At 43.1% G+C, this 24,807-nt stretch overlaps 1 protein-coding gene across 2 annotated transcripts; it reads right to left on the minus strand.

Annotated features, from left to right (window-relative positions):
* Window positions 1-5,483: 5,483 nt before the first annotated feature.
* On the minus strand, window positions 5,484-22,989 carry TIGIT (T cell immunoreceptor with Ig and ITIM domains). Of its 2 annotated transcripts, none has more exons than XM_050781969.1 (5): window positions 22,816-22,989; window positions 19,991-20,139; window positions 18,235-18,567; window positions 16,359-16,465; window positions 5,484-7,886 (listed from the first exon to the last, which is right to left on the minus strand). In XM_050781969.1, the coding sequence occupies exons 2-5, from the start codon at window positions 20,049-20,051 to the stop codon at window positions 7,653-7,655; spliced, it is 735 nt and encodes a 244-aa protein (XP_050637926.1). In that variant the 5' UTR covers window positions 20,052-20,139; window positions 22,816-22,989; the 3' UTR covers window positions 5,484-7,652. The 2 variants fall into 2 exon arrangements, with proteins under 2 accessions (XP_050637926.1, XP_050637925.1); XM_050781968.1 differs by having other exon boundaries at window positions 5,484-7,889.
* Window positions 22,990-24,807: the final 1,818 nt, after the last annotated feature.

Consider the following 24,807-nt stretch of genomic DNA (forward strand, 5'->3'; position numbering starts at 1 on the left):
ACACACACAGTATATTTAGATCGAAAATACACACACATACATACCCATTCATTCATTCATTCATTCATCCAAGTGGTATTTCCAGTGTCTCTGTGTCACTGTTGATGCAGTTTCCATTTCCCAGTGAATTACGAGTGGAGGGCAACTTTTCTAACCAGATTGTCCTTTCAGAACAAAGGCCTGGAAATTGAGGAAGAGTTTGGAAAGAGGGAGAGGCAAGGAAAGAGAGCTTTAAATTGAAAGATTAATGTCCCAAGAGGAACCTGAGCTGAATGACTACAGTGCTATACCCTCCAATCTTTGCAGGTGGGCATGGAACACTGCTTGTATCACTCTCTGCATGATACAAATCCGTATATCCACAAATACATCCATCCGTCAACATATACATGGTTTGGGATGAGCAGGTCAATAGTTTTGAGAAGGAGTTTGTTCCTTTTTTTTTTCTCATTATACTCTTAAATTGTTGTCAGTTATCAAACAAACAAACAGAAAAATTGTTTGGAAAAACCTTGCATACGCCTTTTCTATCAAGTGCTTTAAAATATAGACTAAATACACACATCCTGCCAGTTTTTTCTTACAGTGACAGTATCCTTACCTGCCATTTAATATTAGCCTCGTATTTTTCTCACGTATATTTACCTGTGACTTGTATTTGTTATTTAAACAGGAAAAAAACATTCAAAAAAAGAAAAATTAACTGTAGCGCTTCATTATACTATTATATTATTATTATTATTGTGACATTTTGGAATACTGTGAAGTTTTATCTCTTGCATATACTTTATACGGAAGTATTACGCCTTAAAAATACGAAAATAAATTTTACAAGGTTTCTGTTTTGTGTGGAAGAGTAATTGATGTTGCTAAGAATGATGTTTGTTTTTTGGGGTTTTTGTTGTTTTTTTTTTAAATGTTACCAGCACTTTTTTTGTAAGTTTCACTTTCCGAGGTATTGTACAAGTTCACACTGTTTGTGAAGTTTGAATATGAAGGAATAATTAAAAAAAAAAAAACTCTTCTCTTGGTTTCCTATTGTGTCTTCTTTATATTGTAGTTTCGGTTTTAGGCAGTTCTCCACGTTCTTTTGCACATTGTATTCTATGTCTAATCTGAGATTATTTATCCAAACTGAGGACTCTACCTACAAGGCCAGAAATATTCTGAGTATATTAGTCCTCTCAATACAAGAAGGAGGAACGACAGACAGGATTGGTGATGATGAAGTCACTTTGAGGAAATATAAAGCAAATTGGTGTATTATCCTATACATGTTCAAACCTCAAAAATGACAAGGCTTACTTACAGCTCTACAAATTGATTCACATTTTTTCCTTTTCCACATGCAAATCACTGCCTGCCTGCTGTGGAAATAATCCCATGTTATAACACTATGCCCACCTATTCTTGTTTCTGCCCACTCTGTTATCCATGAATCGATCACTGAGTCTCCTTTTTAACTCTTGGGTTTCTTAGCTCTATGTGCAAAAAAGGAAAGTTCATGGCACAAAACATGCCCCTCTTTAATGACTTTGGAGACTCATAAAGGACTCCTATTTGACCCATAGATTATTTCTTATAGTGACCCTGGCCATAAGAACTCTCTGATCTCATCATTCTTACAGAAATTGCTAATATGGTGAAGAAAACTTATATCTTGTTTGTCCTTGGTGAAGTCAACACCAATTAAATTCACAATGTCTTCTGTATTTCATTCAGCACTGTGCAATGTATGAACAAAAAACAGGAAATTATTTCAGCCATGAGAAGGCTTAAAATCTAACAACTAGACATGAAGAGAGGTTTGTATAAAATCAAGAGCTGGATTGTGCCATTCAGACTCTCAACGCCAAGGGAGTTTCTAAACTAACAGGAAGTTGATAATGGCTAGTGTGAGTCAAGAAAGGGTCCAAAGAATAAGCAGTCTAGTTCGGGGACTCACAGGAACACTAAGCTTTGAGTTGGAGAAGCTGAGTGTGGATAGACATTTCCACCAGTGTGAGGAGCACAAAAATATCCAGGTCTGAGCTTTGGATGGGGAGAGTCTTCAAGAGACCTCTAAGGATGTCAATAAATTCCTGAGATTTCAATATTACCTCTATGAATTTAAATGTTTCCTGCAACTCGATCACTGAACTTCTAAGTCAACCTGATTGATATTCTAGAAGTATAAAGAGGAAGAAAATATTTTCATGATACACAATTTGTCCCTATAAGATTTCTGTGAACCAACATCTTAACAATGCCAGCCAGCTTCACCCAAAGTCTTGGATCTCTCTTTGCACCATCCATACACTCGAGTTTTCTTCTGTACCTGTTAAAAACATGGTGGTGCAATTTATATACAGGCTGTAATAATTGTAAATGACACATATGCTTCTCATATGGTACTTCACAGTTTACGAAGTTTCTCCTTAATATCCTTCATCTTCACAGTTACACTGTGAATACTATGATGTAGCTATGATTGCACTAATTTATAAAAACAGAGGTTCAGAAATATGTGTTTTTCCAATAAAAAACAATAAACTAGTGCCTGAGGTCAGGTTTTCTGAAATCCAGTAATATTTATACCATACCAGTATTTTCAAACTTGAGTAATGTATATGCCGATATGAAGGAAAAAAATACTTTCACAGACCTCTTCAATGGGAGAGAGTCTGTGAGTATTCTTCATATCTAGTAATAAATTTAAAATATGCAAAATTATTTTATTATAGACCTTCTTAAATAGGCTCAAACCCAATGACAGGTGAACTCACTATGCTTATACCCCTTGTAGAATTATAAAACTAAAAGTTACTAATTAAATACAAGTAAAACTATAGAATTAATAATGTCTACAATAACAATGAGTGCATAGGATGATGCTTTGCTGAATCTAAGTCATGGCTCACAGAGTTAAGTGTACTGCACACATCCTTCTGAATACAACATGCCTACACTACAGTGTGCAAAGTAAATTATCACTTCACTTTCCTATTAGTTCAACTACAGCAAAGTCTTCCACTGCTCCGCCCATCTGGGAGTAAATGAATCATTTATAAATTAAGCTTCTGTGCCTTTAAATAAACTTGATTATAAACACAAACATAGAGGCTAAAACCAATGACAACACTCTGTTATAAGAAGGCTATCAATATCCAGATATATTTGACTTCTTTAAAGATTATCATTTCACTTAAAACACACAATGTTTAAATGCTTACAGAGAACTTGTGGACCCCAAGGCTGTATCTGCTACTCTCAGCTTTCCTCGTATCTCAGTTTTTAAGAACATTGATAGATAATTTCAGATACCTCGGTTGCTCCCAGCCAGTTTTGTTGCCTCCATGAAAACTTCTGTGGCATCATTAGCACTGCCTGGTGCACATGCTCCTGGGGCAGAACACAATAATATTAACCCAGCATCTTGCAGCTCACAAAGCAGTCAGCCACATTCCTGCCTCATCTTCTTAAGAATCTTAGAAAGATAGTATGTTACCATTTTACAAATGAGGACATATTTGTGAGTCTTTGCTAGGTTAAGTGGCTTATCCAAAGTCATGAAACTAATTGCAGAGCTCAGCACTTGGACCAAGTTTCTCAATTCCCAGTCCACTACACTCCATAATTACTTTTTTTTAAAAAAAATCTCTGTGAAGTCCATCAGAGTTTTAGTCCCAGAGAAGGTGCTCTTCACAGCCTACACAAAGTCAGAATGAATATAGTCCAAGGTAAGTCCTGTGATGAAAGTCTATTTCTACATAATCCCTATGAGTCGTAAACTTCTTGACAGTTTTGGCCCTATTTAAGTGAACTGGGCCACTTAGGGCCACTTAGCTACCTCCGAGTTTTGTTGGTTTTTTTTTGAGACGGAGTCTCTGTCACCCAGACTGCAGTGCAGTGCAGTGGTGCAGTCTCGGCTCACTGTAAGCTCTGCCTCCCGGATTCACTCCATTCTCCTGCCTCAGCCTCCCGAGTAGATGGGACTACAGGTGCCCGCCACCACACCCGGCTAATTTTTTGTGTTCTTAGTAGAGACGGGTTTCACTGTGTTAGCCAGGATGGTCTCGATCTCCTGACCTCGTGATCTGCCCGCCTCGGCCTCCCAAAGTGCTGGGATTACAGGCGTGAGCCACTGAGCCCGGCCACCTCCGATTTTTTTAATGGAAAAAAACCTGAAATAAATAAATGTATAGCCTGCTTTGACCTCATGGTTTGTCTTGATCAGAGAGGATGGATACAGGAGAATAGAGGAGAACCTTCAAGTTTCTTCCTGGTGGTAGCCATTTCAAATGCATAACAACTGGAGAGCCATCCAATGGCCTATAAACACAGCTCTCTGTGTTTTCTCTATATGCAAGGCAGTTACTAGAATTGTGATGTCCAATATACTAGCTACCAGTCACATGTTGCTATTTACATTTAAATTTGTTAATTAAAATACAATTTAAAATTCAGTTTCTTTGTCACATTAGCCAAATTTCAAGTGCTCAACAGCCGCATGCAGCTAGTGGCTACCACACTGGATGGGACAGACAGAGAGCATTTCCATAATTGCGGAAAGTTCTATTGGATAGCATTGTCCTACGCTACCTTATGCAAATAAATTATCTCAAACATTGAGTATACCGTTGTGACTTCCAGAAAGCTCAGGTTCTTTTCACACAAAAAGCCCCCCTGTACCTCTTGACAGGTGTGACTTGGAGTCGGTGTGGGAAACTACCAGTTACAGCCATGAAGCAGCACCTGAAAGAAGCGACTAAACAAAACTCACACCCCACAAATAACAGCCACAACCACACTGCCCATTGCCCCCTCTCTGTGGGGTATGGTGTGCCCACCAGAATGCTGTCATTGGCGGACAGCACACCCAGCCTTCCTGCCTGTCCAGCTCAGCACTGATGGAATCTGAATGAACCTGAGTGTATGACGACTCACTTCCAGGGCTCGCAGGGGTGAGAAGGGAAAAGGCATGACAAAAACTGCATAGTGAAGTCCTGTTCACTCATGAAGACCATCTGTCTCAAAGCTCCATGACTCAAAGTTTCTCACATTTTTTTAGTACAATTCTCAGGATTACGGATCAGACTTGTATGCCCAGGCTCAGAATGTGGTCAGGGAATCAGTAATGTATTCCTCCTTGAATGCTCATTCATAGATTTGTCTATTCGCTCCTCCTGTTAGGGAATCCACGAGGGGACCCGGAAAAGCCTGGCATCGCTTCCTGTCAGCACTGAGTGTTCCCCTTCCTCAATCTTCTCTGTGATGCTTCCCTACATATTTCCCAAAAGACATCATAAGCAGGAAAATCTTCCTCAAACACTATTTTGAATGAAAGAAAAAGAAATGGAAACCAATAGACATAGATAGACACCCTCCCTGGGTATCAGCTTGGCTTGGGTTTAGCTACTAGAGTGGCACAGTCCCATAGAAATGTGAGAGCCACATATGCAATTTTAAACTCTCCAGTAGCCACATTAAAAAGATAAAATGAAACATGAAATTAATATTAATATTTTATTTCACCTGATACATTCAAATATCATTTTTGACACACAATATACCAAAATTACTGAAATGGTATTCTTATTATTCATATTAAATCTACAAAATCTAGTGTGATTTTATACTTATACCAATTACAATAGCACATCTTGATTTAAACTAACCCCATCTTAAGTGGTTGATGGCCACACGTGGAAAGTGGCTACGCGTGGACAGCGCATGTCTCCAGGAATCCAGCTATGAGATGGTCTTCTCTGGTCCTCAGAGGAGAATCTAGTTCAGTGAGTTCTATTTAAAAAAAATTTTTTTCAAATTGAATGCCATTTTAGTAACCTGACCCATTTCTAACATCTATAGGCCCTTTTGTATTTTATCACCATCCTAATGGTATTTATAAATGTTTCCCAATTACCACAATTATGTTAAATAATACCTCTCAGTCCAACCTCTGACGAATATACACTTCCTCCAAATCAAAATACTACTCCCTTTTCGTGATTACATTTTAGTTCACTTCCAATTTGTGAATTGTGTTCTATTTCCAGCAGATTTGCACTAATTTTGCAAGAAAAATGCTGTAAACTGCCACAGCAAACAAACAACATTTTTACATTCATCTATCTTTCTTCCAAAGGACTTGGAGCTCTGGACAGATTTCAGTTCATTCTTCCTAACTACGTAACCCATTTGGTAGAAAAGTGAAAAAATAATAATAAAAAAAATCCAAGGAGAAATAGGAGTTGAATTGTCTTGTTGCTAAGACAATTGTCAACCCCAGTCTAAGTCTTAGGAAGCAGGGCAATGCTTTATTTTTAACCATGGGCAAAACACAGCCTTGCTTCACATTCTCTTTCAGTTCCTGGGCTCATGAAAGAAAATCAGTCACCAGTAAATCCAACCTCCTTGCTCATTCCTCTGAGAGAGATGGTGGAAGGATAAAAGTCTTCTAAGATCCAGCCTGAATGCAGTTAAACAGAAATAAGCAGTTCAGTTACCCCAACCCCAGCACAAAGACATCAGGGTGTGAATAAAAGGGTTCGAATAAGTTAGTTTGAGGGTATTTATTTTTTAAACCCTCTATCACCCCAGCCCCCGTTTCTCCTCTAGGAAGAGTCTCTATTTTAAAAATCCACATTTTCTTTTCAGTGGGAAACATTCCTTTTTCAAAGGCTCAAGGGTGTATTGATGCAGAAAAGTAGATCAAGGCCCAAATGCTAAGACTTGGCTCCCTGTGTGGGGATGTGCGTTTCCTGTGGCTTCCCCAGCACGCGTGGCCGGAAGAGCCTAGCGTGCTCTGTATCAGGCCGTCTAATGGATGAGTACATCACAGCGAAAGGAAACTTGAAATGCCTGCCCAGAGAATAAAATCTGAAGTTTGCTGACTCCCTTGGTGCCAGGGCCTTCTTTGTGGGACTTTCAGCTCCAAGAAGTTCCTACAAGTTCCCTAGACAAAACTCCTGCTCCTCCCAGACCAGCCTCCACATCCCCTTGGTGCTCCCAGGCCACTTCAGCACAGAAAAGCCTATGCCAACTACCTCACCCCAAACTGTCATCTCTTCCTGAAGGCCTGTGTATGTCTCCTTCTCTCCTTACTCTAATACCTTTTCATGACAATGTTGTCTCCCCATTTAACTGTGGGTTCTTGAGGGCAGATACCAAGATTTAGTCACTCTCAAATCTCCCCAAAGAGGCTGATAACAGGACTTATTTATGACATGCCTTTGAATGAGCGAATGTTACTGAAAATGACAGTGAAAAAAATGAGATGAGGATGGCTCTGCAGTCATGCCATCCTCATCATCAACCGCAAAACCTTGTAGCCCAAAATGCTGGCCAATGCCATTAAGAGGAGTGTGTCTCTCAGAGACATAGGATCTGCTCAAACTGCCAGATTTAAAATCAGGTCAAGATATTTTTTCAATTTTGCATTTATGATCAAGATCCATGTTACTCACCCTAGGCCTGCCATAATGCATAACAGCATTCGAATAGAACGAAAAGGCCAAGGAAATGAAGATAGAGAAGAGGATGACATTTATTCACTCAACTGAACACACACGCGCGCGCACACTGCTGGCGAATACAGTGGTTTATATATTAGTCAAGACATCTATAATAGTCAAGACAAAAGTGCATCTTCCAGAACATGCCTTTGTTTGCTACCCAGTGTCTGTGAAGAAGCTGCAGCTCCCCAGGCTTCTGTAACTCAGGACATTGAAGTAGTCATGCAGCTCGGCACAGTCATCTCCCTGCTGCTCTCCACAGAGCCCAGCAGGTGCAGCTTCTGCCTGGACACAGCTTCCTGGGGGTGAGGGAGCACTGGGAATCTGTTCTTCCTGTCCAGTTGATTTTCTCCGGAGGCCACTTTCCACAGAATGGATTCTGAGGGATTTCTTCTAAAAGCAAACAAACTACAAAGTGAGTATGTGGCGATGTTATTCAAAAGTTACTCCCCAGTATGACATATATTGAGAGTTAATGTGATCTCTCTCATCCTTTCTTACACACATGCACACTGGCAAACTTGTGTTCTTACCAACACCAGTTCCTTAACCCTTAATTTCTCAACCGCATTACAGCTAGATTTCAATGCTAACTAGTCCACGGAAACTGCACTTACTACATATACCACGTGTCACACACCTTGTTACTTCCTGTTCACTAAGCTTAGTGAAGCAGCTTTCCGTTCTCTATTTTCTTTTGCTCTTTACTGCACTTGACTCTGTTGACCTCTTCCTTTCTGAAATGCTCTCTTTCTCTGGCTCCTATGGCATCACTCTCTCCTGATTCTCTTCTCCTCCTTTAAACCCCCACCTTCGTCTTCAGCCAGGCCTGCCCCTTTTCTCTTTGCACATCAGCTCCCCAAACCATGGGGTTCCCCTAGGGTTCTGCTCTCTGCTTTCTCTCACACTAAACATGCTCTCTGAGTTACTTCATGAGTATCTACTTTCTTATATCTACAACCACCATCTGTCCTCTGAAGATGCCCAAATCTCTATCTAAACTGGCCCAGGCTTCTGCCCTGAGCTCCAGACGCGGGTGTCCACCTGTTCACTGGGCATCATCACCTGATGACCCACAGCAAGCTCAGACTCAACTTGTCTCAAAAGAAACCATCACATTCCTGCCCCAACAAACCACTCCTGCTCCTATATTCACTGCCCTGGTTTATGGCACCAGCTGATCAGAAATATGGAGGCTAATGTTCAACTCGATTTATCTATAAAACCTCATCCAATTTTAATCCCAGGCAGTTCTGAAATCTACTCCCTCTTTTCCATCTCTATATCCATGTCTTCTCTCTCACCTGGGCTTCATCCCCACTGTCTCTGGACTACCTCTTACTTCTAGTCCAACTCCGCATGGTCACCAGCGGAGTGATTCTCAAAACCAACAGTTGGGTTAGTCCATATTTCTGCCTAAAACTCTTCAATGGCTCCCACTGTGTATAGGAGGGTGCTTAACCTGAGATGCACAGCTGGATTTCAGGAGATTTGTAAATTGGATAGAAAATTTTGCCTAAAGGGACATTCTTCCGAGAAGAAAATCCATAATTCCACTACACACCCCACAAGAAACTGTGACGATCTTCAAAACATCCCTTGTGATGATCCCAAAAACATCCCTTCTGATGATCCCAAAAACATCTCTTCTGATGGTCCCAAAAACATCCCTTGTGATGGTCCCAAAAACATCCCTTCTGATGGTCCCACTCACTTTCCAGCTTACATGCTAGGAAAGATGCTAAGTGCCTTACATTATTATTTGACTGAAGTTTTCTCATGACCTTATGAAGGTAATGCCATAATTATCAGCATTTTACAGATGAGAAAACTGAGCTTCATCAAAGTTAGGTAGTATAGCTACTCAAGTGGTTGAGTCAGGACTCAAACCTAGGACTGCCTGATTCCAAAGACCATGCTCCTAAATAACACAGTCTACGGGCTCTCAAGGTCTGCAGCAAATGCTGTTGTGCCTGTCATAGGTGATTTGAGGTATCAGCTTAACCAGATTAAGGGACCTGAGAGAGCTGGTAAAGCCCACTTGGGGTGTGTCTGTGAGGGTGTTTCCAAAGGAGATTGGCATGTCAGTCTGAGTGAAGTGCGTGGGTAAGAGCCACGCTAAATGTAGCCAGGCACTATCCAGTCACCTGGGGGCCTGCCTCTCCCAAAACAGAAGAGAGGCAAAAGTGGTCTTTCTCTCTTTGGAGTTGGGACACACTCTTCTCCTCCTGTCCTTGGACATCAGGACCCCAGGCCGCCTGGCTTTCGGACTCCAGGACTTAAAAGAGTGCCCCCGACCCTGTGTTTTCAGGTCTTTAGCCGTGGACTGAGAATTACACCAATTGCCTTGGTGGTTCTGAGGCTGCTGGACTTGAACTGAGCCATGCTACCAGCATCCCAAGGTCTCCAGCTTGCAGACAGCCTGTGGTGAGACTTCTCAGCCTTTACAATCACACGAACAAATTCTCCTAATAAATCCCTCCTCATCCATCTATCTATCTATCTATCTATCTATCTATCTATCTATCTATCTATCTATCTATCTATCTGTCTGTCTGTCTGTCTGTCTGTCTGTCTGTCTGTCTATTTATCTAATCTATCCATCCATCCATCCATCTCTCCTATTGGTTCTGCCCCTCCGGAGATCCATAACTAATGTACAGTTCCTGCTCAGATCTCTTTACCTGACCAGCACTCCCATTTTTCAGATGCTTGGACTATAGGCTGTGAGCTCACAGCAGCTCCTTCTCTACAGAATTGTTCTTGGGCCCTCCCTGGTGAGCAGCCAGAGGTAATGACTGACCTAGGTGGATTTTGAAAAGGCCAGCTCTCTGCCTAAAGGTTCAACCAACTCTGTGTACAATTCTTGCTTCAGCCAAGTCTCCAGCTGAGACCATATCCATGCTGAGCTTTCTTCCCTTAGCCCTCCCTATACTGCTTCCTTCACTTCCTTTCATCTCAGAGCTGTCCCAATAAGTCACTCTCACCAGAATTTGCATGTCAGGCTCTATTTCCAGGGACCTGATCTAAAACAGTTGCTGCTGGGAACAGTCCTAGGAGGCAGCCTGTAAGAACAGGATTGCGGAATGGGATCACTCGCCTGCTAGATGGCAACACAAACCCCATGACTGGTGGTGAAATGAGAGGGACACAGATGGATGGGAACTATGAGCTGGTACAATGACTCTAATATTTGAGATGCATAGGGTAAATAGTTACTGTTAGAACTCTGGAATTGGGTAAACAGTATAGGGTAAATAGTTACTATTAGGACTCAAAATTGACTTTTGCTAAATTACACTGATGGACTGAAGTGAGAAAATGACAGCCTCAGACCTATCAGCAACTCAAAGTGTGAGAGTGAAAGCTCCTCCTTGGCAGCATTTAAGAGACACTAATCTCTCCACAGCTGAAGACCAGGTATGGTACGTAAGCTAATTGTAGGAAGGACAGGACTTTAAAGACGGCTGGATTCTAAGCCGAGGTAAATTTTCTGTGCCAAAGCTAGCATCTTGATAGTAGAGGAGAAGTCTCCTGAAACTTGGAATGAGGATCTCTGGAAAGATGCATTTGAGAGCCATGAACCACCTGCTTCTCTTATACCATCTGGGCTGCAAAAGTGGCCCACTTCCCCTTGATGGAAGAAAATCCCTGCTGGGCCCTGCCTCTGCCTCCCCTACTGGCCATCAGACCTGTAATTAGGGTGAAATCTCAGCCCACGCTAATGGAGGAAGTGCTGGGTCTGCTAAGAGAAGAGAAAGGTTATATACTAAAGGACCTGGCTAACATATGCTGGCAGGGACTGGGAGAAGATGCCTAGGCATGAATTCTGAAGGTGATGGATTGTGGTGTAAGGTAGAACGTAAGACTGGATGAGGGATAATGTATCAATATTGGAACACTCAATATTTAACACCCTCACAAGGGCCCAGGAGATGATTCTGACATACTGCTGTCAATAGAGATGACAACACTGCTTTGGCAAACTATGGAAAAGGGAAACAAAAGGCTCAGAGAAGCAAGAATGCTAGAATAAACCTAATAAATCAGAAATTGGCAAACTCAGTTTTGTGGGTCAAATATGGCCCACTGATGGTTTTTGTACAGCCCTTGAACAAAGATGGCTTTTATATTTTAAGTGTTTTTTTAAAGCAAAAAAAGTTTTTAAAAGTAATATCTTCTGCACAGCAAAAGAAATAATCAGCAGAGTAAACAGACAGCCCACAGAGTGGGAGAAAATATTTGTAAACTATATATCCAACAAAGGACTGATATCCAGAATCTACAAGGAACTCAAACAAATCAACTAAAAAAAAAATCCCATCAAAAAGTGAGCTAAGGACATAAACAGACATTTCTCAGAAAAGGATATATAAATGGCCAATAAACATATGCAAAAATGTTCAACATCACTAATTATCAGGGAAACGCAAATCAAAACGCAATACCACCTTACTCTTGTAAGAATGGCCTTAATCAAAAAATAAAAAAATAACAGATGTTGGCATGGATGTGGTGAAAGGGGAACACTTTTACACTGCTTGTGGGAATGTAAACTAGTACAACGACTATGGAAAACAGTGTGGAGATTCTTTAAAGAACTAGAAGTAGAACTACCATTGAATCCAGTAATGCCACTACTGGGTATCTACCCAGAGGAAAAGAAGTCATTATACAAAAAGCAGCACAATTTGCAATTGCAAAAATATGGAACCGGCCCAAATGCTCATCAATCAATGAGTGGATAAATTGTAGTGTGTGCGTGTGTGTGTGTATGAATATATATGTATATATATTCATATATACACACATACACACATACACACACACACACACACACCCCCCATGGAATACTACTCAGCCATAAAAGGAACAAAATAATGGCATTTGCAGAAGCCTGGATGGAATTGGAAACCACTGCTATAAGTGAAGTAACTCAGGAATGAAAAACCAAACATCATATGTTCTCACTCATAAGTGGGAGCTAAACTATGAGGACGCAAAGGCATAAGAATGATACAATGGCCGGGCGCGGTGGCTCAAGCCTGTAATCCCAGCACTTTGGGAGGCTGAGGCAGGCGGATCACGAGGTCAGGAGATCGAGACCATCCTGGCTAACCCGGTGAAACCCCATCTCTAGTAAAAAATACAAAAAAACTAGCTGGGCGAGGTGGCGGGCACCTGTAGTCCCAGCTGCTCGGGAGGCTGAGGCAGGAGAATGGCGTGAACCTGGGAGGCGGAGCTTGCAGTGCGCTGAGATCCGGCCACTGCACTCCAGCCTGGGCAACAGAGCGAGACTCCATCTCAAAAAAAAAAAAAAAAAAAAAAAAAAGAAATGATACAATGGACTAATGGACTTCGGGGACTCAGGGGAAAGAGTGGGAGAGGGGTGAGGGATAAAGGACTACACACTGGGTACAGTGTACACTGTTCAGGTGATGGGTGCGCCAAAATCTCAGAAATCACCACTAAAGGACTTATTCCCCAAAAAACCTACTGAAATAAAAAATTAAAAAATAAAAATTTATAGAATGACAAACTAATATTTTATTACACATAAAATTATATGAAATTAACATTTTAGTGTTTATAAATAAAGGTTTGTTGAAACAAAGCCATATTCATTCATTTATATTTAATCTATCGCACTTTCACACTACAATGGCAAAGTTGAATTGTTGCAACAGAGACCATATGACCTACAGACCCAAAAAGATATACTATCTGTCCCTTTACAGAGACACTTTGCCAATCCCTGTACTGAATAATTTCCAAAATCCAGTAGCTGATTATGTTGGCTCTTCTAGGGAAGATACAGAGAACATCCCTTAAGATAATAACAACAATAAGGGGGAAAAGGAAAAAGAAAAAGAATGTCCCTTTTACTAAGCTGTAAAAGCATGTGCTAGGGGAGCTCCAGCATCATTGAGAAGTTTGGTGGTATCTCTCCTTTATAGGCTAGGGCTAAAGTAGGAGATGCTTTTACAGAACTGGATCCCTAGTAGCAATGAGGATGAGGAGATCCCAAAATAGTACAGGACAGATAGCAGCACTTAAGAAACAAAATGGATGTAATTACTGCAATGGGAGCCAAGAAAGCCTGATACGTGGGGATATTAAAATGGTTAATAGAGCACGGTGTGCCCAGGAGAAATACAGCTGGGCAGCCAAGAAGGGTATTGCTTACATACATAATCAAAAGAGATCAAGACTACAAGAGAGAAGGCTGAAGCCAGCCAATCCCATGGAAAGTCAAAATCCTTTGTCCAGCTTTCATGTCTATGAGCACTGCTGGTATGGATACCATCCATTTGCCTCTTGGCTCTACTCTCTAACCTTCTCCGCCCTATTCTGTGCCCTATGAAGACTGTACTAAATGTACTATATCAATGAGTCCCCTTGTCCTCCAACCTAAGTTTGAGGTCAGCCAATGCAGAGCAACAGTAGGGGAATGGAGAGAGGAACGAGATGAGGGTATGTAGTTCCCTTTGTTCTCTCAGAAGGGTGACCTTGGACTGGTTGTGACCCTCCAGCAAAGACTACAGCACTTCTGAAGGAGACCCCTCCACATAATTCTCTTCTTACAGGCTCCAATAATTAGCCCCTCCCACTTCATCCCCTTTGAAGAACTAGGAATGGTCACAACACCTTGCTACTCCTCCTTGTGGTGTCCTTACATCCTAGTCGACTTCTGGAAATTCTATTATTAAACTGTCTTCAAACAACCCAGTTTGAAAGTACTACGTGTTCCCTGCCGGAACCCTGAATAATGCAAGTATAAAATGCTTTGAGCAAGGAGAGACAGAGAGAAGACTGGCAACTATAGCCAAAGTACAGGAAAGATGCAGAGAGGACCTGTACTACACAGTAAGCAGTGGAAATGTTAGAGAGGGCTGGGAAATCAAACACTGTAGAAGGGGAGCAACAGGACTTAATAGATCTCTTCACCTTTTTCTCTTTCTCCACCCTCCAGATGACCAAAGTTAGTCCAGGTGCCCAGAATGAAAATTAACCAGTCTTGAATCTTCAACAGAAAAAGTTGTTCAGCTCCTTCTAAAGGGCCTTTGATTCTTTTATTCCAGACTATCAGGACACTGCTAACAGCAGAGAACCTGTTCACCAACCACCATAGCAGCTCCATTCCCAGCTAAGAGATCAACTTTCATCTTCTTCACCTCCTCCCTCCATTTAATCATTTCTCTTGTCCTCACCTTCCCCTAGAGGGTTCATTTCCTCATTATGTCTACTGTGATAGCCTACACATAAATGAAAATATTATAGATCATTGACCTTCCCAATAGCACCAGCCATATATCTCAGCCACTGCAGTTCAACCAGGCTGCAGAATTGAGTTGTTAATTGAATGGAATTAGAGTTGGAGGAAAAGTGGGTTAGGATCTCAGGAGGTGGGTCTAGGGTAAAGGTAGAAATTACATACTTGTGTTTCCCAAAATATTTATGTGGTGACTTGAATTAAGGTGACCTGGGCTGAGCTGACTTAAATGACCCAAGAGATCAGACAAAACAAGGAGTGGAAATTCTTTCACTCCTCCCAATCAATACCGGCAGCTGATGACACAAATTTCACTGATATAATTCTTCATTTTTTATAAAGATTTTACATGAAATATGCCACTTATTGATCACAACTCTATGATATAGAGCAAGCCAAATTATAATACGGCTATGGTTTCAATGTGTCCCCCAAAAGTCCATGTGTTGGAAACTTAATTACCATTGTAATAGTATTAAGTGGTAATGCTTTTAAGAGGTGATTAGGCCATGAAGGATCTGCCCTCATGAAGGGATTAACGCCATTATCTCAGGAGTGGGTTAGGTATCATGGGAGTAAGTTCCTAATTAAAGGGATGAGCTTGGCCTCATTTCTCTCTCTCTCTCATATGCACTCATTCATTACATGATGCCTTCTGCCATGGGATGAACCCTGCCAAATGCACCATGCTCCTGGACTTCCCAGCCTCCAGAACCATGAGCCAAATAAACTTTTTTTTCTTTATAAATTTCCCAATATATTGTATTCTGTTACAGCAGCAGAAAATAGACAAAGACAAATCCCCATTTTATATATAAGGAAATGAAGACCTTGGAAGATTAAGTAACTTTCTAAAAGCATACACTCAGTGCCAAAACTAGAAACTAGATCTTTCAATTCCCCATTCATTACTCTCAGCCACATAAACTCTTAAGCTACACAGAGGATTTACAACCTGCTGATCTTGCCATGCCCACTTTACCACCAATTTTTTTTTTTTTTTAGAGATGGAGTCTTGCTCTGTTGCCCACGCTGGAGTGCAGTCGTAGCTTACTGCATCCTTAAACTCCTGAAGTTAAGTGATCCTCCCGCCACAGTCTCCAAGGGGGTGGAATTACAGGTGTGAGCCACAGCTCCTGGCCTAGCCCTACATTTTTGGAGTGTTTATTTCTCATTCTACAGACATGTTGGGTAGCCTAGTACTACCAGAGAGTTGTAAACATCAAAAGAGCGAATGTGCAGAAAACTCTAGCACATATAGATGCCCAGAATGCATCAAAATCATAGTAGATAAATTAAACTCTCAGAGCAGTGGCTGAAGGGATAAGCAGAAACCAGGAGTTACAGATGACAGCAAGATGGGTAGGAAACAGGTCCAGCTGTCCAGGAGGTCCCTCCCTACAAGAGGGACAAGGGAAGAGCATAAATAACTGCACTAATAGGCAGAACAAGTGCTAGGGAAAAAAAGGCACAAAGAGCACTGGGGAAGATCACATCTGGGTCTCTCTCTGGGTGGAAAGACAACCTGAAGGACCAGGGTGGCAGCTGTAGGGGTGCCCATGACTGAGATGTGCAGCCAGAGCCATTACCTTTCTAGCCAACACGACCACCACGATGACTGCTATGCAGATGACCACCAGCATCATGGCCATGGCTCCAAGCAATGGAATCTGGAACCTGGCACTGTGCTCAGCCACTAGAGGGAGGACAAAACAGAGATGAGTGGCAGAAGCTGGAAGTAAAGCTGATTTCCCCAGGGCAGCCTGAGCTTCACGGCAGAGAGGTAAGTTTTGATCAGGCCCTTTGTGTAACCATGGGACTAGAGCCTTTAAGCCCAACAGCAGAGTATCCATCTGGCCCATCATGAAATCAATGACTGATCTTTTGAGCAGTGGTGTACCTTGTATATTTGACACCAGAGCAGGTCATTTTAACACTCCTTTCCTCTATTTGACAAAATCATTTTTGGTAATCATGAAATGAAACAAATAGTAGTTCCAGAAAAAAAACTCAGAAAGTGAATATTTTCTTTTATTGAACTTCAAATATGAAATCCCATCAATAAAAATATTTAATTCAAAATTAAAGTTAACATTAAATTACAAAAATGAAAAAAGCATGTAACCTTTTCCCTTAAGCCTATAACACTTATTTCCAGATACACTTATTTCCAGCTAGGCTTGAAACCCTGGATGACATGAGGCTCTGGAGTCTTATCCTTTGCTGTTTTCTGAGCATCTGACACATAGTGAACACTCAGTAAATATTTGTGGCGTAAGTGAAATCAAGAACTAGTGAATTTCATTGAGAGACAACATGTAAGTGGAAGCAAGAAGATGCAGGAGGGGAGTTTTGAAGAGATGAATAAGATCTGATCCCAGAAGAGCATGAGAAAAAGAACACCATCACCCCCATGCACGCCGTGCTGAAGGTGGGTTTCCAGGCTGCCCCAGGAGCTCAGGCAGCACTCAGGTATCCAGGGGAGTCTTCAAAGGAGTAGGGTGCGGCAGAAGCCTGACATCTCGTCCCTCTAACTAAGGGTTTGGGTTGCTAAAAGGTGGCTTAGGAATCCAAGCCATAATAAGAGAAGGGTGGTGCCTGCAGAATTCAAATTCCCCAGAACATGTTCCTCCTGCCTTGAGGGACTCAGTCACAGTGGGCCAGGACAGCTCCTGGTTAGCCACAGCCATACAGTTAGCGCTGGAGGAAAGAGGGCAGATGGAAAGCAAAGGGGTAGTAGGGAATTTAATCCGACATTAGCATCGCATAAGGTCTTATATTCATCCTCCTTTCACAGATGAGAAAACTGATACACAGAGAAGCTAAGAAATCCTGTCTGAGGGCAACAGCAGAGCCAGGATTTGCACCCAGACTGTCTGGGGTCAGAGTCTGAGCTTTTAACCACGGTGCTATACTGTCTCTCAGATAAGAATCCTTTTCTAACCTCTGGGAATTGGTTTAAATGTGCAGGTGGATAATGAATATGAGGGCATTTTGGAAACTTGGAAGTACCACACAAATGTAAATTATTGTACAATTAAACTTAGCACAGGCTGTGCTTTGTTTTTAACCAGCTCTAATCTTTATATACTTAGGGGTTAATTCTAATTTGCACAGTTGATACTAAATCAGTAAATGAGAACTTTTGCATATGACCTCATCAACTGGTCTTCCTAGGAAATATAGGTAAGATGTGCTTCTTATGTAAGAACAGTGGTTCTCAGTATTGGCTGTCTGTTAGAATCACCTGGAAATGCTTTTAGAGCCTACCCCTGTTTAGCTCTGCTATTAGGGATTCTGATTGAATTGGTCTGGGTGGGGCCTCGGCATCAGTAGGATTTAAAATCACCTCAGGTGATTCAAATGTGATCCCGAATTGAGAAGTCTTGCTGTGCAGTGATTCAGGATTGCATTTTCTATGCTAGAGGGAGAGGTTTATCTGCCAACTTGCTCCAGCAGGAATACCTGAGCTTTCTAGGACCTCCAGGAAGATTCTCCCTCTGTAAGTCCCATCAGGGTAGGTGTGATAGGTGCAGAAGTACTCCCCTGTATCATTCATGGTCAGCGACTGGAGGGTGAGGCCCAGGCCAGGACCCGGGGCCACTCGATCCTTGAAGGCTGGGTAGATGTGCCACCCCAACTCAGCATTACGAATGGCCAGAAGCGAATGGTCATGCTGCTCCCAGTTGACCTGGGTCACTTGTGCCATGGTGGAGGAGAGGTGACATTGTAAGATAACAGAGCCACCTTTCTTTGCAGAAATGTTCCCCGTTGTTTCTATTGTGCCTGTCATCATTCCTAGGGAAGAGGACAAAGCACATGTGAGTCCTGGGTCAGCAGCTGGCCTTCAACCTTCCTAGAAAAACTCTAAGGGGCTTTGAGGCCACAACTGGGTTTTGGAATGATAATTTCTCCAGTCCATCCTGTTGCTCCCCAATAGAGGCTGTAATTATTTCCTGTTTCTTGCATTTCAACAGACGCTCCTCTCCATGCCTGTTATTGAAGGCTCCCAGTCCCCCTCAGGTTGTCTTTCCAGTCTTCTCATCCTTCTCCACACATCTCTACTCCAGCCCAGCCCAGTCCCTCTCCTCCCCACCCACTGCCCTATGCTTCCAGAGCCGACTTCTGCCCCACTTTACGCCCCACCCACAGGAAGGCTTGTCAAAGCTGAACTCCCTCCCCGCCTCCTAGAAGACCCCAGCCCATCTCAATCTCCCTTTTCCTTTCACATTCACTGCCCGTATTGTACAATTAGCACCTTACTAAATGCCTGGCTTATGACTACACAACTTAGCCGTTGCCCCCTCAGCATATTCTGCTGTGTAGCTTCATGGCTAGCTTGTTATTTTCATAGGCCTATTTTGTCTACCCACTTAGAATATAAGCCCTTGTCAGCCGACACCACCTCTTCTGTTTTTGTTTTATTTTGTTTTGTTTTTATGTTTCTTGCCGCAGCCTAGTTCTGTGCTGGATGCATTATCCTTTGAAATAAAACCTTGCTGTTTGGCTGATTGTCATTTGCAGTGCCTGAAAAAACCTTCAGGAAAGCCAAGAAATCCAATAGAAAAGGAAGCTTAGCAGGAAACCCTGCTTCTCCCAGGCATAACCACCTTCTCAGCACTTAACCTCTCCCCAGCACCCCTGGGCACATCTCCATCCTCAGATAGTTCAGAAAGCAACATAAAAACTAATTTATACCACGGTTTTTAAATATTTGTGTTCCCCTCCCTCAGAAATAGTTGACTCCGATTTTTAATATAGAAGAAATGAATTTAACAAAAAATCGGTCTCTAGTGGTAGAATCTCTGGAATCTGTGAAAAAGACATTTTCAATTCACAGAGAACTTATAATGTTTTCCTGGAAAGTTCCTCAAAGGCAACAGAAAAGAAGCCGGAGCAGGAATGAGCTTCTGAAAGCAAACTGGCAATGCCTCCTGCCCAGCCCTCCTTCTTCTCCTGCTCCTCGTACTGGCCAGTCAGGCTCCCCCAACCCCGAGAGTCTACAAAGTCCTTCATCTGCCACCAAAAACAGAACCGCACCTCATTCTCAGAGATTGTCCTTTCTTACATGAGAGTACACAGGACCCTAAAAGCTGCAATTTCTTTCTCTCAAGCAGCTGTGGCATGCTCTTGGAGTCTTCCCTACACAAGCACCCAAGTCTCCACACCAAGCTTAGCCTTGTTTTTCCTCCTCGCTGCTCTGCTGGGTTTCAGGCCTTACCTGAGGCGAGGGGAGCCTGCCTCAGCCCCTGGGCCCAGATCAGGAAGAGACACCACCGCATGCTTCTGCCCAGAGGGCCTACAGGAAGCAGATGTGGCCTCTTCTGCCACCGAAAGTAGCCGACTGCAGATAGGACGGTAAAACTGAGCCTATGAGAAAAGACGGTCTCAGAAAAACCAAGTTTGGCAAAAACCATGTTAAAAACACATAAAGTTTTCAACAAATACACAAACTGCATAGGGGGAGCCACAAGAAAGGCCATGAAGCAAACATTTAAAAATAAATGAAAATTGTGGTTAGAGGTACACTCGTCTTTGGACTACAATTAGTCAATCTATTGTTTTTAAGTTCTGTCTTAATGTATTTTCTAAAAATCAACCTGTATTCAAAGAGCTCAAGGGCATCTGTGTAGTGCCCAAGTTCTGAAGAATCTGCTACTGATGAGGAACTGTTGGCTGAGCTCCTCCGGCATCCTCCTGATGAAGAATGTGCAATGATAAGAGAAACTTGTAATTGTAGGGACTTACAGGCCAGGGACTGCACTTGAAATCTAATGAACAAGTGAACAAGAAGCATTTACTTGAGGGATGATACATGGATGGGACAAAGGTCTTGGACAAACACAGCAACTTTCTCTTTGAGATCTTCTCCTCGAATCTTATTTCTTTTGTCTTGTTTATCTAGACTGAGACTTCGTTGAATTCTGGCTTAGTTTCTCTGGTGCAGTAGGATCAGAGGAGATTAGAGGAGTGAGCTTTCCTGTGCACACTGACCTCATGAGAGCTGGAAATGCAAAGAAGGGTGAGCCCCTGGGGGCTGACCCAGGAGAGGGATTGGTTGACATTTGCCTGGAGCTCCCATCCCATCATCAGATCCTACCATGGACCCATCCTTCTTTCCTCCCTCCCTCCCTTCATTCATTTGAAAGTCGCTGAGTGCCTACAAAGCACCACCCTCAACACCAGGCTCTGAAGATATGAGAGTAAAAAATCACAGCCCCTACCCTCAAAGAGTTTACAAAGCTTGTTCCCTGGTGAACTCAGTCAGGAGAGGGGGTAGAGGATCCACGTTCACCTGCCTCGCAGGCTCTCAATACAGTTACCTTGGGGATGCTCCATGTTGTACATCCTGAAAATCTGCATCTGCACCCAGAAGCATCTGAAGCCTGGTGCCCTGCCCCCTCCATTCCAGCCATGCATCTCTAGCATTTCACACCATCCAGGCTCCTGCCCTTCTCCCTTGCAAGGTTTTCTATCTCAGGCCAGTCTTCTCCCCTCTCTGGGTTCTGCCTATTCCCAACTCTATGATTTGTATACCCCTTATACCCCACCTTCAGACCCTTAGACAATATATGCCTTACCAGCTTCTCTCTGCCTACCCAATTCAACCTGTCCTTCAAGGCTCACATCAAGAGATGTCTTGCCTCTCAATAGCTACCATGTCTTCAACTGAAGGAGCAATCATACCTAATGTGTGTACAAGGGAAGGTGCTGAGGTTGAACTGGAGGGATGCTTCCCAAACTCACTAAGGCCAGGGAGCCAGGAGTGGCAGGGCCAAGAGCAGCTAGTGGGACTAGAGCACAGAAAGTGGCGGACACTAGTATTTGGGTTATAAAAATTTACAACCTGTGTTTCCATAGTGGGGGTGGGTGGGAGCCAAAGAGGTGAGACCTGTCTTATGAAATGAGCTATCCAAAGAAACTTAGAATTGGTTTTAAACAATTGCTAAATAATTTTTCTGTTTGTTGCTAAGTAACCAGTCCAAAGAGGAACATGGTCAGGTCCATTTTGATCAATGGTGCTCTCCAGGGGGATAATTAACAGACTGGGTCCAAAATCATCCTTTTTGGTGACCTTGGAAAACTTTCTCAACCTCCTGAAGCCTCAGTTTCCCCATCTGCATATAGGAATAAGAGTACCTCTTTCATAGGGTTGTGAGGATTTAATGAACTAGTGTTTAGTGAAGTGTTCAGCACAGTGCCTGGAACATGGCAGGGGTTCAATACATCAATAATAGTATTGATAACCATATTAATTAAGGAAGTGAAAGGAAAATTGGAGGACAATATCCCTATCTATATAATGTGCTTTGCCAAGAGTAAAATCCTTGTCTCCAGACTCCAAGGCCAGGGTTCCACCCAACCTCTTCATTCTGCCCTCCTTATCGGATAGAATAGGAGGACAGGATGTTTCTGCAGGAAAGTGACCACTTGCCTGCTAGAGTCTGAGGCTGCCTTGGAGGAAAGCAAATGACAGAAGTCTCTTTCCTGGGAATTTACCCCCGACCCTCCAGAGCCTCCTGCAGAGACTCCACGGGGAACCTGGCTGGTTCCCACCCACTCAACACCAGCCCCCAGCACTGAGCGGCTCAGCTGTGAGAAGCAGGCCTGCTCTGAGAGCGCCCGGGGCCACCCTGAGCCTTCAGGGCTAGTCAGCAGCCCCTGCGGCATAGCAGAGATCTGTGAGGTCCGTCAGGTGCTGACTCACATTTCCATTTTAAAAATGCTAAAATCAGCCACTGTGCTTTATTCTCCCCTGACTTTTGGGGCTGTGAGTTGGACAAGTGTGGTCCGCCTTGATGTAACTGGGTGAGTATAGGTGCTGAAAAGGAATGTCACGTTTGCCTGTGAAAGGGGAAGAAGTGCTGGCCTAGACTGTGAAACCCCCTTATAATAGTTCACAGCTGGGCCTTCCCCCAGCCCGCCCTGAGCCCTGTGAAAGTCCCGGGCCAGACGCACTTGAGTCCACAGCCTCCAACCACAGGCACAGTCCCGAAAACCTGTGGCCCTCAGCCCTCAGCCAAGCGGGGCTGGGAGCGGTGGTACCTTCCAGAAGATCCGTGACTTGTACACGGGAAACACAACCTAGGGTTCTCCCAGAGCACAGACCAATCTCCCAGCAGTGTCTTTGGGCTTCTGCTTCTCCAAAGTCTTCCCTCTGGCTCAGATGTGGTAGGAGAGCTCCAGGGCTGTCACAGCTGTTTGAGGCCTCCTGTCTCTGCCTCGAACAAGGGCAACATCCTGCAGCAGGAGGGGGTCGTGCTCTCTCCTCCAAGCTCCCCACTCTCCGCTCTGTAGAGCAGCGCTTCCTGGTGGCAGGTTGTATTATGGCGGGGGGGGAAGAAGGCCCTGCCTCCTGCTGTAAATGTAAGAAGAGAAGGGCGAGGAAGCACCGGAGCCCTGACACAGGGGAGACAAGGGGACCTGGCCGCCCAGGGCACCAGGAAGGGCTCGTCCTGTGTCCCATCACCCCCAACTGCCTTGCAGCCTTAGCCAAGCTTCCTCACAGTGGGGCGGTCTGAGTAATGGAGTTCCAAAGCCACTTGTGGAGAGAGCTGCCTCAGAAAATCAGACTCCACTCGAAAGGACTGCCCATGATCTGAGGCTTATTAAGCCGTGGGACTTGGCTGACACTGGAAAATACAAATGAGGAGAACTTGGGGTGGGACCGCTGACTTCTGTTTGTCAAAGCTCCCTCCTGTGGGGTGACTCTGAGGATCTATCTCCTCCATCCTCCAAGGCTGCCAAGAAGTTCAACCGACTATAGGAAATTTCTTTCTTCTTCCCAGCTGTGAAAATAGGACAGAGACCCCTAGGATAGGTTGGAATGCAGAGTCAGAAGAAAAATCTTTGGAAAGAGGCAGCTGATCCTCTCAGCTTAGGCCTCTCCTGACGCCTCTCTTCACAGCCCTCCTACCCACCCACATTGCTTCCCTCTTTCTCCTCCTCCATCCTAGATGGAATTAAACTATTGTATAATTAGAAAACTTGTTAAAGCAATGATACTTGTTAAGCATTCTTGACACTTGTTAAGCAATGACACTTGTTAAAGGTAAGGCAGCCTTTATTCAGTACCATCACAGTAGGTATAGAGACCAAGGCAATGGGATTTTGCAGTGGGGTAGAGACTGGGCTCAATTCTGAGTACAGCATGGGCAATGGGAATTTATCACCAAGAATCAGGGTGGAGGTCAGTGGATGGAAAAGTGCTAAGAGGAAACATCACGGGTAAAGAAGATTCTGACTAAACTGACCTAATGGGATTCTTGCTAAAGACAGGCCAGGGTAGATCAGACATAACCTGAGAAATGGTGAAGGATGAGAAACCTGGTAAGATATCAAGGGTGATCAGATATAGGGGGACAGGGATTCTTGAGAAACTGACTTATCCTTGTTCTTGGCTAAAAATGGATTTTACAAGGAAGTGCATGGATGGGCCTAGGAAAATGTTCAGGAGCCTGACAAAGATTGGTCAAGCAAAGAATCATTGTCACTCTCAATCCTTTATGCTATCAATCCACCCCAGTTTTTTGCCTTGGGAAAGGTAGCCTCTACCCCTGAACACTTCCTTCCTTCTTTCTCCTACCTAGAGCCCTCAGTCATCCAAGACAACTAGAACTGGGATAGAAGTACATATGAACATATCATTCCAAGACTCCTTCAAGCATCAAGAGCTCCTCCTGCCCCCAACAAATGAATGCCATACCTAAAAGATTTCACAGAGACTATAACAAACTTCTGAAGAGCAGATAATTTCAATGTTACTTAAAATATACAGACACAGAACACAAAGATTTCTTAATTAGTTTTGTGATATGAATTCAAACTTTATATAAAAGTGATTAAGATTGCACACAATTAAAGAACGCCAGATTTGAATCTCACTTCCAAATATTGAGGAAAAAATTCTAAATAAAATTTTGTTACACAGAGTCCAATAATATATTAAGCAAAATACATAATTATCATATAGGATTTATTCCAGGGTAGCAAGAATGATTCAATGCTGCAAAATTCATTAATTAATAAATATAAGGT

Source organism: Macaca thibetana, chromosome 2 (assembly GCF_024542745.1).
Source record: "Macaca thibetana thibetana isolate TM-01 chromosome 2, ASM2454274v1, whole genome shotgun sequence".
NCBI classification, from domain to species: Eukaryota; Metazoa; Chordata; class Mammalia; order Primates; family Cercopithecidae; genus Macaca; species Macaca thibetana.